Here is a 15758-nt window from a genome sequence, read left to right as displayed (position 1 = left end):
CTTTCCCTTTTTTCTCTCTTTTTTTTGAAAATATTTGGGATGCTTCAAATTCCAAAATTATCTTAACCTCTAAATTTTCCCTCAAAGTGTGTTTAGCATGAAAAATCATTATCAGCCATAAAGTACTCAGGAAACAGTACTCCAAGTCAGTATCATTAACAAGCTAATTATGAAAGGAATTTGAAGGTAATATTGTATAATATATTGATTATTGGTAGAACACTGAATTGGATTTTAAGTGTTTAGTACTTTCAGAACTGGTATTTTGAGAGGTAGACTATGTCTGCATATTAGGTGTTAAAATTCAATTGAATGAAAGAATTGGCATTTTGATTTTGAGTAAAATCTACTTTTGCTGCTAATTATGAAAGGAATTTGAAGGTAATATTGTATAATATATTGATTATTGGTAGAAGACTGAATTTGATTTTAAGTGTTTAGGACTTTCAGAACTGGTATTTTGAGAGGTAGACTATGTCCGCATATTAGGTGTTAAAATTCGATTGAATGAAAGAATTGGCATTTTGATTTTGAGTAAAATCTACTTTTGCTGCTGTGGTGTTAATGCCAACCCATGACAGCTTTAAGTCTCTTTTTCATTTCTTATCACATGGAACTGAATTTTGATTTGCCTCAAATTTTAGTATATTCTTCTTGTTTTCCATTTAGCCTAAACACATTATTTTAATATTTAAAGAATATTATTAGAAGGACCATTGTTGTGCTCAGAGGCCTATTTCCCCTTTTGCCCTTCAGTAGTTTTTTTGCACAGCTGCACATGGTTACAGTTCAGCAAATAATCTGGAGTAGTCTGCCTCCATTTTGATCATGTGCCTAGAAGAATGGTATTGTCTTTCTATATGACATTGGTACGTCAAATGCACCTTTTTGACATGGCTCTGAGATGTGTTTTGTCTCTTTACAGCAAAAGGGGAGGGTTGTTTGGGCTACCTTGCAGACTTAGAGAGGTCATCCCAATTTGTCAAGAGAGGCAAGAGGAGCAGTTTCTGTGAGCGAGGATCATTTTTTGTTTTATAAGAATGAGGGTATGCCTAGGCTGTGGTAACCACAGAAAATGAGAAACAAAAAGCATTTGATATCTGTTCGTAGTTTTTTTTTAGAAGGAAGACCGTTTAGGGTAAAGCTGTGCTTTCAGACCATTGGGAAAACTAGTTGTCTTCTGCAAGCGCATGATATGAAGGAGGCAGAGATTAGCAACTAGCGTTTATTGAAGACCTACTCTGTGCCTGGAACTCCTGCTTGGTATTTTACTCTTATCTTTCGTTTGATCTTCATAGCAATCTGTGTGAGTTGATTATTTATCCTCATTTAATAGCTTAAATTGCGTAAAGTTACACAATTATTAAATAGAGTTAAGATTTAGAACCCAGGTTTACCACAGTGTAATAAAACATTTAAAACAGTTGTGATTTTTGACACAATAACACTGTCGCAAATTTTTCGTATTCTAGTTGCTGTGTGTTTTACTTTCATCTTACTACGTTGATTTTTTAAATAATTTTAAAATTAAAAAATAATACATATTCATTATTTAAAATTAAAAACACACAGATACAAGAAAGGACAAAGAAGAAAGTAGAAATCATCTCTTTACTACTCTATGACATCTACTGTTAGCATTTTAGTGTATATCCGTCCATGCATATATGTGTATTTCTTGTGTGTATGCCCTCAGACCCCACCCCGTCTCTTTTGACATCTCTAAAGTGTCTCTGGATCTCACCTTTCTTTAGGCTGGAGGGATCTGGTGGGCTCCTTTAATCTACAGTGGAGTGTTGCTCTTAGGTAGCCTCAAACACAGATCCCTCCTCTCATCAGTCGTGGCCAGGTTAGCAGGATTAGTGATTTATGAAACCTTTGGCTGCCTTTCTCAAAAAGGCAATGGACAATTATGAGACTGGTGGACATCCTGGACTATTTAGTACAAACATTTAAGTTGTTTCTGTGTTTTCGTGTTTAAATAATGCTGCTGTGAAAAATAACACTATGGATAAATCTTTGTTCCCATTTTGGTTTTTCTTTAAGTTATTTAAAGAGGAATTGCTAGGACAAAGGGTGTGTACCTTCTTTAAGGTTTTTGATACATATTGCCAAATTGTTGTGCTCTCTGGCAATAAGTTTTTTTAATAAGCGGAACTTGAGTTGTCCAATCTTTGTTTATTTTTATTAGATTTTAATTGAAAATTATCTTATGAATTTAATATACAAATAACTAAATCAGATGGAGAATAAGGCACCCCTAGCTTTGAACAGAAAATTATTCAGTTGAAATAACCAAAAGAGGCTATAGGAATTCATAAGGAACTTTGGAAACTGCTATCATTCTGGACTGTAAAAAAAACAGTTCCTCGGGGCCGGCCCCGTGGCTTAGCGGTTAAGTGCGTGCGCTCCGCTGCCGGCGGCCCGGGTTCGGATCCCGGGTGCGCACCGAGGCACCACTCCTCCAGCCATGCTGAGGCCGCGTCCCACATACAGCAACTAGAAGGATGTGCAGCTATGACAGACAACTATGTACTGGGGCTTTGGGGGAAAAATAAATAAATAAAATCTTTAAAAAAAAAAAAAAAACAAAAAAAAAACAGTTCCTCGCTTGCATTTAGGTACAAGGTTGATGATACGGACTTTAAAACTATTATTTTCTCATCTCAGGTTAGGAAAACTCCAATTTTCATCTCCAATTTCGTGGGACCCCTAGGCCTAACCTTGTGTCATGACAAGGCAATAGGAGTTCAGCTTGAACAGAAATGGTGTGGTAAACAGAATAAGAGACTCCCAAGGATGTCTACACCCTAATCTCTGGAACCAGTAAATATGACTAGATTATCTAGGTGGGCCCAATGAGATCAGATGAGCCTTTAAGCAGAGCTTTCTCCTAGCTGAGGGCAGAAGAGGAAGTCGGAGATTCCAAGCATGAGAAGAATTTGACAAGCCATTGCTGGCTCTGAGATATATGGGGCCACAAGAAAAGACTAGAGAGAGGTCTCTCTAGAACTAAGGGCAAATACCTGCTGACAGCCAGCAAGGAAGCGGGGATCTCAGTCTTATAACTGTAACAGTGAATTTTGCCAATAGCCTGAATCAACTTAGAAATAGATTCTTCCCCAGAGTCTCCAGAGAGGAACACAAACCTGCTACACCCTTGATTTCAGTCTTGTGAGTCCCTAAGCAGAGAACTCAGTTGAGCCATGCCATGCCTGGACCCACAGAAACTATGAGATATGGGTGTTGTTTTAAGCCACTAAGTTTGTAATAATTGTTTATAGCAGCATAATACGTTGAATATGGGAAGAGATGTAACCAGATCATCTCTTTATTACTAGAATAAAGGATCCATAGGACCCAAAGGATTCTGTTTATTTGTCTACAACATTTTAAAGTACTGACTCTGAATCAGACTGAAAAATTGACAGCCATAGTAAAAAAAAAAAATATTAGTAGCTAGTGGCAAGTTTATAACTGATTTTGTTGTTTGCTTATGCCCATAATCTTACCACTTATTATTGATGTTTTCATATATTTCACTGTTGTCTTTTTTTAGTGCTTATTACGTAAAATTGTGTATATCTAGTTTTTCAATTAATGTTATGGTAGTTTTCCAATGTTATTAATCTTAAACATTATTTCTTACACTTCAGTAATATTCCATCATTTGGTTCTTTCATACTTTATTTAGCATTTCCTTGGTAATCTATGATATTCAGTCTTCTTTTCTATGATTGTCTTATTCCTTGTACTGGACAATTCAGGTAAATAAATACCTAGATCAAACTATAAAGAGATTTTCACATAATAATTACATTATATTTAAATTCACATTGAATGATGTTTTTTTCAAAGCTGGATCTTGAAGGTGATAATGGTTTTTCATCAGCACATTCTACATTGAACTATTGGCTAACCACTTAATCTATTCTTGCCTTAAAAATAGGATTTGACTTACTCTTATGTGATAGTATAAGTTTTTCCACAGAACGTGTAATTTGAAATTTTGAGTAGTAATTAGTAATAAACAGAGTTTTAAGCCTTTTGAGTTGTAATAAGTATTTGTAAAATCAATTTTGGAGACCATAACAAGAGTTTTACATTGTCTTTGCAGTCAGCAATAATAAAAAATAGTATATATACTGAAGTATACAGTATGTTTTTTGTTCATTCATTTATTCATTCAATAAATATTTTTTTGTTTTTTGTTTTCTTGTTTTTGCTGAGAAAGATTTGCCCTGAGCTAACATCCGCTACCAATTTTCCTCTTTTTTTTTTGTATGTGAGCCGCCACCACAGCACAGCCACTAACAGATGAGTGGTATAGGTCTGCGCCTGGGAACCAAACCCGGGATGCTGAAGCAGAGCGCACCAAACTTAACCACTAGGCCACTGGGGCTGGCCCCAAATATTTCTTGAATATCTGTTATATGCCAGTCATTATATTAAAGACTTAGGATATAGCAATGAATAAAATAGTCAAGTCTGCTCTCATGGAGTCTATGTTTGAGGGGGCTGGGGGGGGGTGGTTATCCAGAGACAATAAAGAATATACATTATATCAGGTGGATAAGTGTTTTGAAGAAAAATAGAGCAGGGTAAGGTGATAGGAAGTGACAAAAGGGGATAAACTTTAGATATTTAAGAAGAATGAAAATATTGATGGTTGAAATGCACAGAGGAATGGAAAGAAACTACTTCAACAATATAAAGAAAAAGTGAAGAAAATTGTTAAATGTGATTTTTGTTTGTGATAGTTCATATAGGGGTTTTTCCTATATAAATTTAAATTTAGCCTGTTAAATTACTCAAACTTTCTTTGTTCTTTTTATAACTAGTTTTGGCTGGAGATGTTTGTTGATTTGAAGTATTTTATTGACTCTTCCTTATTTTATTTTGGTGAGTTGCATCACAATCTTGATTCTCTATGTTAAGATATTAATTAATTCCTTGGAATATTTAGTTAGTCCATAAACAAACAAAAATGCTTAACAGTGATTTTACAAAGGTAAAAAGTATATAATGCCTTCAGTTAGTAAAGGTAAATTGTTTCATAAGAGTAGAGAAATAAACCATTTGCTGTTGCCTGTGTCATCAGCATTTATACTAAAAATATTTTCAAATGTATGACTTTTCAATAATCATTAATAAGTTTTTCTGCATATAAAATAAAGTGACTTTCTTTAAAGAAAATAAGATTTATATAGATAAATAGAAAGTGTAAATATATTATGTGAAGCAATAAGTGGATAAGAATTTCAAGTCATGAGAATTGAGTTAGACAATATTAACACTAAAGAAAAATACTGTTTCAAACAAAGGAAAGGTTACTTTCAAATGGTCTCTGTCTTTCTGTCTCTCCCTCTCTTTTAGAAAATCTTACGTAATGGTCTTTGGATGATCTTAGAAAAGTTCATTTTAAGAAATATCTAATTTCCTAGGAACTAGTCAATAGTGTATTTGTATAAAATATTCTGTTAGGACTCACAACATTAAGGAACAAACTCCAAATGACACTATTGAAACTGTTCGCATCTAGTATTCTTATTTTACAATATTTTAAGAACTAATGTTAAGTTTGTTAAAATACCTTTTTTCCTGAAGGTATAATTTACGTGAAATTTTTAATATATGCTTTAAAAAATAAGACACAAATACTTGAGAGTAGGAATTATCCTTTTCATTTTATTTGTAGTCCAGTGTAAAGCATGACAGTTTTCCAAAGAATTTATTAATACATTAATAAACAGATATTTAGGAAATTTACAGGTGGTCATTTCTTGTGTTAACGCTGCATTTTTTTTTTCCAGTTTACAGATATGATCCAGACCTGTACGTGAATTACTTTGGTTAGTCAGAGTGAACATTCAATAATGAGTGGTGCAGCTTTGGGACTCGAGATTGTTTTTGTCTTTTTTCTGGCATTATTCCTACTTCATCGATATGGAGACTTTAAGAAACAGCATAGACTTGTAATTGTTGGAACACTGCTAGCTTGGTATCTCTGCTTTCTTATTGTCTTCATACTGCCTCTGGATGTTAGTACGGTAAGAGGTGAAACTGATTTTCACAATTTAAAAGGCAGTTGTAATCATACAGTATGCTTGAGATATGTTAGTTCTTAAGACAGCTAAATTATGTAAGGTTGTATTTATATTTTGAATTTAAATGTTACTATATGAATTTGATCGTTAAAAAGCATAGCCAGGAAGGCGATTTTGGGTAGATACATTGATACACTCCAATATACCTTAAGTACTTGATAACCTTTTGATTTTCATCTTTAAACCATGCATTCATTTCTTTAGACAATATACAACCGGTGCAAACATGCTGCTGCAAACTCAAGCCCTCTTGAGAGTAACAACACTATAGGATTGTACGCTGCTACGCCGGTTCCAAGGTATTTTTTTCTTTTTAAATATTGTAGAGGGAACATTGTTTAAAAATTGTCAGTTTTTATCATCTGGATTTTATGTTTATAAAAGCTTATCCTTATTCTCCACTCACCCCTTCCCCACTTCCATCTTCTGCTAGTAGACTTAATTACCTTGTATTTTTTTTTAATTTAAATTTAAGTTTTAAATATTTATTGGTGCATAAGGCCTTTCAGTAGATGCTAATGAGAAACTTGGAGAAGACCTGATTTTTTTAGTTTTGGTTCTCCCGTTTACTAAGTATGTGACTTCCAAAAGCTATTTTTCCTGTCAGCCTCTGTCTTTGATCTGAAAAGTGGGGCATGCATTTTCTCTTTCGCCTAGTTTATAAGGTTGTAATAAAGGACAAGGAGGTTCTTCTGTATGTAGGATATGCCTTTCATTGCACGTCCTTTGAAATCATTACAGTTTTAGATCAAGAATGAAGTTCAAATTATCAAAATGTTATATTGAATTCATATCAAACTTCTAAGTAAAAAACTAATATATTTTGACTATAGCTTTTACCAATGCTTTAAGTAGTATTTTCATGTTTCTTTATGTAGCTTTTATTATTATTTTTTAACCTAATCTGGATAAGGGTAAATTTAAATGTAGACGTTAATCCCCTTTGAAGCATCATTAAAAGTTGATATAGATCAGCAGCAATTGTGGATTGTTGGAAGCCCTTGGACTAAAGAATATTCTTACAGTCTAGGAAGACTGACTATTAATGGAAGAATATGTGGTCAGATACATATCATATCTTCAGAAAATTCACACAGAATTATCTATAGATGCTAACATGTGTCTCCATAGGAGGTATGCTGTAGTGATTGATTTAGTTAGCATTTCAGTTTCCAGGAATTAATCACTTAATGTCTCCCCCCCAAAAAAATAACCAACCCCACAAATGGGGTGAGCATGTATTTTAAAGGTAATCATCAATTTTAAAAGTAATCAGATCAGAGATTTGATTTCATGATGCATTTTCTTTTAAAGACTGTTGCATTATTAGTTTATTAGGTGAACATTATGTCCTCTTTTTACTCAATGACTAAAAATACATTGAAAGTTGAAAATTTAAATGGTGTTCCTCTCTAGTACAGACTGTTTTGTTCCTTTTGCATGTGTTTTTTAGTTTGTCAGCTTTGAATTTTAAGTTTTCTGTGAAATTTTACAAGTTAGAGTCAGTGATTTAAAATCTGAATGTAAATGAACTTTGCCACACACAAATTAATTGTGTAATTCATTTAAGTAGTCATTTATGATTAATTGGCTTTAAATTGTTATTAAACAGCCAGCATCCCTGTTTTAAGCCATGGAGTTACATTCCTGATGGAATCATGCCAGTTTTCTGGAGGGTGGTGTATTGGACATCACAATTTTTAACATGGTAAGTGGTGGTGCAGAGTAAAATTTTTAAAATTTTGGTTCAAGTAAGAAAAAAAGAAGTGATTTTTTTTTCAGTGAATCTTCATAGTTTATAATTTATTTGTGTCACTTATTTTTTCCCTTTCTGCTCGTGCAAGTCTCTTCCATCTTAAAAGAAAAGAAATCAAAAGAAAAAAACAGACAAACAAGAAATAGAAAACAGAAGCAAAAAATTTTTCTTGTCATTGTTCCCTTCCAGTTATTGCCTTCTCTCTTGACCCTCTTTAATTCATTCTTCCAGCTCCATTATTACGTGAAACTGTTCTGGCTAAGATTATCGTTATCCCCTGATTTTCTGTCTATCTGCTTAGCTCAACCTTCTGAATTTCCTTCATGGGCACCATTTCTGTGACTCATTTCCAAAATATTGATGTTCCTTAGGGTCCCATCTTTAGTCATCTTGTTATCTGACTCTCCTGTGTAGCTTTAATTATAGCTGTAGTTTCATTGACCTGTGACGTGTTCTGAATCTTACTTTTTACCCACTATAGCTTTGTCTTTCGGCTGTGCTCCAGACTCACATTTTATCCACTGCCTACTGAGCATCTTAGATATTCTGCAGGCAGCTAAGCTCTAAAACTGGAGGTAGTGAAAACTAAAAATCATGCAGTAGAGTAGGTAGTGCCTCTGTAAATTCATGGTAATTGAACTCAGCTGGGCCCTGAACACTGCCAGACTTTCTTTCTTTGTTTCTCTACTCTGCTTGCTCTTTATTCTTCACAACAAATCTTTCCAGTCACTTCAAACCTCTGCTGTTCCTTTTGTGGCTCTCTCTACTACCCCCTAAAAACAATCACCTTCTCTTTTAGCGGATGACTTTGCTTTCTACCTCACAGTGAAAATAGAAGTCATCAGGTGGCAGCTCTTTCAGCTTCTCAGCAACAAACCCTACCTACCTACCCATCCATTCTTCCCTCCCCTTCAAGAATTGAAAGAGTCCCTCTCATATAGTTAATCCTTCTTCCTGAAATATGAACACATCCCCTTCAGCTCTTGTTACCAATACTTACAGCTTCCAGTTTCAACAAAGCATGCACAGTTCTCTCCTACTTTCAAACAAACAAACAAACAAACAAAAAGTCTCTCAGATCACAGCTATTTCCAGCTTTCTAGCTTCCCCCCTCAATGATCTATTCCTCATCACAGCTAAATGCTTTTTGGAGACTTTTTTTTATTGGAGTATAAATTAGTATAGAAAAGTGCACAGATTGTGTTTAGTTTGACTTTTTGCAGAGTGAATACACCCGTATAACCACTCAGATGATGATATAGAACATTAAACAGTGCCCCAGAAGCTTTCCCCATGCCCTTCTCCCAGTCATTACCTTCCCTAAAGGTAACCATGATTCTGACTTCCATCACCATAGAATAGTTTTGCCTGTTTTTGAGCTTTATATGCATGGAATTATACAATATATACTTTTTTGCATCTCACTTTTTTTGCTCACATATTTGGAAGATTTATCTGTGTTGTGTTGTTGTATATATTAGTATATACAACATATTTCTTTTTCATTTCTGTGAAATGTTCCATTTCATGAGTATACCGTAGTTTATTCTACCGAGCCAAACTTCTTAAATGAATTGTCTACATTTAGTGTCTCTCTTTGCTCATGGCTTACTCATTCCTTAACCCACTGAACCCTGTTTTCTAGCCCCACTTCTCCCCTCCCACATACAGGTTCTTAATTTACTTGACCTTTTGGCAACATTTGATTCTATTGTTTTCTCTCTCCACTTTCAAACACTTTCTTCTCCTGGTTTCTACCCTATATGTTCCTTGGTTTTCTTCCATTCCTCTCTGCACAGTTCTGTCACAGTCTCCTTTGCCGGCCCCTTCTCCTGTTTCTCTACCTCTGTTGTAAAAATTGATATTTCTCAAGAGTCAGTCTCAGTTCTTTCCTTCTCATTCTGTGTACTTACCCTTCCAGATCTCAGCTACTGATGTTATTTCAGTATGTTTGATATGGTGATGGCTCTGGAATCTATCTGTCTTTCTAATCCTCTCTCCTGAACTCTAAAGCTGGGTAAGCAAACTACCTCCTTACAGCTCCTTTTAGATGTTTCCTAAATACTTCAAAATCAGTATGTTGACGACCAGTCTTCTCCCCTCCTGCTTCTTACCACGCCAGCACCCCTTACTCTCTCCCAAATAGTTCCGATTTTGTTCCCTCTCAGTTTATTCTCCATGCTGAAGACTTATCAGTCTTTGGAAAACTAAAATTCAATCATGTCTCCTTTCTGTTAAAGAAAATACTTCCTCATTATTCTTTGGATGCAGTCCAAACTCTTTATAAAGCCTTTAAAGAAAGGCCTTTTTTAGAGTCGTCTTCAGTCACTCACACTGTTGTACTCTCTGCTGGTCCTTGTGGCCTCCTTTGCTCCCAGGAATGTGCTTTGCTCTCTCCTGCCTTAGGGCATTTTCTCTCCCCAAGTTTAATATTACAAAATTATTCAATCATCTATTATAGTTTATTTAGTATTAATAATTACTCAGTCATATTTATTCGTGAAAAGAACTACACGTTAAAATTGAGATTTACTTATTTCTGGTATTTTGAAATTATACAGACATATCAAGTGTTTTTTAATTATATTTTTTCCAACCATCTAGGATTCTGTTACCTTTTATGCAGTCATATGCAAGATCAGGAGGGTTTTCTATCACTGGAAAGATCAAAACTGCACTGATTGAGAATGCAATCTATTATGGCACCTATTTGCTGATTTTTGGAGCATTTTTAATTTATGTAGCTGTAAACCCACATTTGCACTTAGAATGGTAAGAAAAGTTGTCTTCTTAACGTTGTTTCTGTGTATGTTTGTGTTTTTAAAAATTAATTTTTATGTCATATATTCAGGTAAACAGATATTTCATCAAGAAACATATCAAGTTATATGTTTTATAGATTCCTCAAAAAGAATATCTGAATAATCCATATTACTAAGAAGGAAAATATGGAATAACATCTTTATAGCTATTAGACAAAGGACTAGTGCTTTGTCTAATAGCCATATGTTGAAAGTATTAACCTTATGATTTGATAGTCTTTCAAATTCTGTATATGACAAAATATCTGTTTTTATTTTTCATTGGAACTTGTAAATATTTTTTCTTTTGTTCTAACTATAGTTTGAGGGCATATTCCTCTTTAATGTTATATTTAGACATTGCCGTAAAATTGAAATCTATATTGTGTTCTGTAATATACGTGAAGAGGTACATCTGAAAAATTTAGTAATAGAGCCGTAGTGATAATCCTCACTGTTGCATTTCTGAGATTTGTGTAGGTCTGCCTCAACACAAGTTAAAAAATTTTTCAGGCTTCTCTTGGTTAATATTGAGTAAGAACACACCTAATGAAAAATATGTTTTCTTCAGGAAAATATGTACATATTTTTTGCCATGAATTATCCTGGATTCTAATTTTAACTATAATAGAAGCAGTGTTTCCTGTGTTAAAGTTCATTTGTGCAGTCACACTCTAACTTTCCACTAAAACACACAGATTATCTGCTGTTACTGAAAGAGTAGCCAAGGATTCAAAGGTCTAATTTTTTCATATAAAGTCCCTAGCCATCCTTTAGGGCAGTTGTTTTCTGAAAAACCACTTAACACTAGTTAGTTTCATTGTATATTTTTTTGGAAAAATTTATCTATCACAGCTATCTGCTTATGTTTTCTCTCTCTTAGGAACCAGCTTCAGACAATTGGGATAGCTGCTGCAAATACATGGGGTTTATTTCTTCTTGTGTTGTTGTTGGGGTATGGCTTGGTGGAAATTCCTCGGTCGTACTGGAATGGAGCAAAAAGAGGTTATCTACTTATGAAAACTTATTTTAAGACAGCCAAATTGATGACAGAGAAAGCAGATGCAGAAGAGGCTTTAGAAGATGTCATGGAGGTAAATAAGTTTAAACCTTATAGTCACCAGTCAGCTAGTTGTGTGTATCTCCTTTCGGATACACTGTTGGTTTGTTGTTGTTAGCACATTGTTGGGCTTTAGACTGAAAATTTGGCAATGTGCAATTCTTAAGAATTGCAGGATTCTTCTAGGATGACTTCTTATTGGCAGTTCAGCTTCATGAGATGTCATCTCCATCTTCTAACGGACAAAGATTTAGGGAGAATATATTCACAGTGCAGGGTTATGCTTATTGTCTTGGAGTAACTTTTCATAGTGCCCTCTTTTACTCTCAGAAGTCTCCCAGATTAGATGATAAGTTATGTGATTACCCTGACAGATTGGAAGTGAAGATAGTAATCAGAGGATACTTCTACCTGAAAGTTTAACCCAAAGTAATCCCAAGTCTGGAAACCTCTTTAGAAAACAATTTGCATTGGAGTTTGTATCGAAAAGTTTTGTTTCCTATCTGCAATCTTAATAAGGCATTTTGTTTTACTCACTTGTAAAATGAAGATGACTTGAACCAACTTCACAAAGTTGTTGAAAGTATGTGTGTATATATATATACACATATATGTATATATATATACACACATATAAATATACAACAAATTATAAAAATTTTGCTGTTAAATAATAATTTGGTTATTGATTTAAAAAGAGATTATTGTAGTTACCTCACATTTTGCTCTTCTGGGGAAATATGCTACTCTGATAATGTTACTCTCCACCTTAAAACCTCATGTTGAAGGTTGTTCATTTATGTTAGAATAAACTCCAAAATGTTTTAATGTGGCCTACCAGAAAATAATTTGGCCCATGTTTAGCTCTCCAGCCTTATCTCAAACCTCTGTCTTCCTCACATTGGTCAATTTTGGTTCCTCAGACTTGCTAGTGATAATGAAATAGCAAACAATTATATAGACAAATTTGCCTGAGTCTCAACTTTGATTCCTCAAGCTTAATAATGGTGATGATAATAGCAAACAAGTATGTAGACTTACTTATTTGCCTATGACTTTCTGAGCACTTTACATATATTAATACATTTAATTCTCACAACAACCTTATGAGGGAGATTTTTTTATACCCATTTTATAAATGAAGAAAATGAGGCACAGAGAGGGTAAGTAAGTTTCCCATGTTAACACAGCTAGTGAGTGATAGAGCCAAGCAGTCTGACTTTAGTTCATGCTTTAACAGGGATTGGCAAACTTTCTATAAAGGACCAGATGGTAAATATTTTAGGCTTTGTGTGCTATATGGTCTCTGTTGCAGCTTTGTCACTGTAGCGTAAAAGCAGCCATAGACGATATGTAAACAAATGAGAATGGATGTGTTCCAAACAAGAACAGGCAGTGGGCCGGACGTGATCTGGTTTGCTGACACCTACCCTTACCATTACATTCATTGCCTCTCTTTTCTGTCTTTGAGTGTGCTATTCCTAAACTCTTGGAATGCTCTTTTCTCCACTCTCTTCAGCAAATTCCTACTTCATTTTCAGGTCTCAACGTAAGTGAAAATTCTTCAGGGAAGCCTTCCGTGTTAGTTTCCTAGGGCTGCCATAAAAAAGTACCACAGAATGGGTGGTTTAAACAACAGAAGTTTATTGTCTCACAGTTCTGGAAGCTAAAAGTCCAAAATCAAGGTGTCGCTAGGGTTGGTTTCTTCAGAGGGTAGTAGGGAAAATCTGAACCATGCCTCTCTCCTAACTTCTGGTGGTTTGCTGACAGTCTTTGGTGTTCTTTGGCTTGTAAGTGTCTGCCTTCATATTCATGTGGTATTTTCCCTGTGTACCTGTCTGTGTGCAAATTTCCCCTTTTTATGAGGACACCAGTCATACTAGATTAGGGGTCCCCTGCACTCCAGTATGAGCTCATCTTAATTTAACCAATTATATCTTCAACAACCCTTTTTCCAAATAAGATCACATTCTGAGGTACTGGGGGGTTGGACTTCAACATACGATTTTTGAGGGGGGACAGTTCAACCCATAACACCTTCTCTGGTCCTCTAGACTGTTAGATACTTGGCAACCGTTTTTAAGTGAATGAATAAATGAACAAAAGAATGCTCACTGTGACTGAAAAATTTTATTTTGACTTTGCAGCATTTATTCCCTATAAAATGTACTATAGCAGAAAACATTGATTCAAAATGTAGGAGTAAATCTCCTATGAATAGTATTCTATTACATTTTCTCAGGCATATGATAGATATTATTACATTTTTCAAAAGAAGATTTTTTATATCTATATTTGAAAATTTGAATTTTTTTGAAAAGATATTTTAAATTTATATTTGATAATAAAATAGTTAGAAGAAGATAATTTAAATTTGTAGTGCTCCCCTTAGAAGTTGGTGTTAAATTCACTTGTTTCAGATTTGAGGAATATGGATTTCACCAGTTCATTCAGTATTCCTTCAACAAAAATAAGGCTAGTTTTTTATTCGAGATCTAGATTTTGCTAGGAGGAATCTTTAGTGTCTGAATAAAGACAGATTTTGTTGTTGTTGTTAGGTAGGAGTCCTCTACTCAGGAATAGGGTGTGGAAAATTAAGGACTGGCATTGGTGCATTCTTTGCTATTTTAGGATAGTAGTCATAGGTTTCAGGTGTAAAGAATTAAAAAAAAATTTAGATAAGAGAAAATTTTCCATGTAAATAAGAAACTGCTTTTTTCTTTTTTTTTTTTTTTTTGAGGAAGATCAGCCCTGAGCTAACATCTGCCAGTCCTCCTCTTTTTGCTGAGGAAGACTGGCCCTGAGCTAATATCCGTTCCCATCTTCCTCCACTTTATGTGGGACGCCACCACAGCATGGCCTGACAAGCGGTGAGCGGTGCGTTGGTGTGCGCCTGGGATCCGAACCCCGGGCCGCCAGCAGTGGAGCGTGCGTACTTAACCTCTACGCCACGAGGCCGGCCTCAAAACTGCTTTTTTCTTAATGGATGTTTTGAAAATAGCAGATCCTCATAGACAGCTGGAGAACTCTGACCCTTCTCCCCTCCCCAAAATGCATGATTTCTCAGGTATGAATTTTTTTGTCCATATATTTCAAGGGAATTTGAGATCCTTTCTGTTTTTCTCAGTATCTGAAAATTAATAAACTTGAGAAAAATTTTTCATCATTTAAAAAAATACTGTTTTTCTGCTGTGTTAAGTGCTATGCAGAACTGGCCATAGGATACTAACTGTCTAGAGTGGAAAATTGTACAGTCCCTTATGGTGTATGGTAAATGTAATGTGAATAATACAAAGGAAATGATCTAGTATATAGAATTTTTACTTCTGAATAGTGATCAGAGGAGAAAACGAAATATGACCTGGGCCTTGAAGGATGGGTAGAATTTTCATAGCTGATAGCAACCTGGTCAGATATTAGAAAGGTTTTAAAACCAAATTTAATTGAGCATAACGTTTATGTTGGAAAGATAAAGCTTGTAAGGTAAGGTTGTAGCCAGATAGCAGGGCCTTGAATGCCAAACTGAAAAGTCCAGGCTGTATTTTGAAAGGAGTGGGGAATCATTGACACCTTGCAAGATGGGAAGAGACATAGTGCTTTATGCGGTTTAGGGTGATCGATGTGATGGAGGTGTGTGTAGAATGTATTACAGACATAAAGCGTGGAACAAGAATAAGAATAATTTAGTTTGAGAGAAAACTTTTAAAATACACTGGTTTTGAATGCAACTTTTGACAGATCACAAAGTTCAATCACTTTTTCTGGTAATTATTAATTATTTTTTTCAGCTCTCCATAAAAGCGAATACAGTTTTATAAAAACCAGTTTAGTGTTTTTATGATGTTTCTTTCTGAAGTGAATGTATACATCTGTGTGCCTATTACTTTTCTTTGAACCATTAATAAAACTTATGAGCCATGTCAAACCATTCAAAAAGCATTTGTTTAAATGGCCTAAGAAGTCACTTCTACCTTTTGTCCTTTTTCAAGGTAAAGGATTTTGGAGAGGGAGAAACAGCTACTTCTTTCCACTGA

General features: G+C 34.8%; 1 protein-coding gene across 9 annotated transcripts in view; it reads left to right on the top strand.

Moving 5' to 3' along the window:
• LMBRD2 (LMBR1 domain containing 2) overlaps positions 1 to 15758 on the top strand; it is a 44602-nt gene that overhangs the window by 4085 nt on the left and 24759 nt on the right. For 8 of the 9 annotated variants that reach the window (XR_015555095.1, XM_087443192.1, XM_087443190.1 and 5 more), the window contains exons 2-7: positions 4842 to 4902; positions 5814 to 6050; positions 6312 to 6406; positions 7720 to 7815; positions 10468 to 10635; positions 11548 to 11758. Coding sequence is in view for 8 of the 9 variants with exons in the window: in XM_087443192.1 (XP_087299318.1) it covers positions 5877 to 6050; positions 6312 to 6406; positions 7720 to 7815; positions 10468 to 10635; positions 11548 to 11758 (744 nt within the window). In the remaining variant the exon portion in view is untranslated. The remainder of the gene's footprint in view (positions 1 to 4841; positions 4903 to 5813; positions 6051 to 6311; positions 6407 to 7719; positions 7816 to 10467; positions 10636 to 11547; positions 11759 to 15758) is intronic. The other variant, XM_087443188.1, reaches the window with a different exon arrangement.

The sequence above is a fragment of the Ceratotherium simum genome, chromosome 18 (genome assembly GCF_057802395.1).
Source record: "Ceratotherium simum simum isolate JZ-2026a chromosome 18, ASM5780239v1, whole genome shotgun sequence".
Taxonomy (NCBI): domain Eukaryota; kingdom Metazoa; phylum Chordata; class Mammalia; order Perissodactyla; family Rhinocerotidae; genus Ceratotherium; species Ceratotherium simum.
Note: the sequence above shows the minus strand (reverse complement) of the source record. Positions and strands in the feature narration are given on the sequence as shown.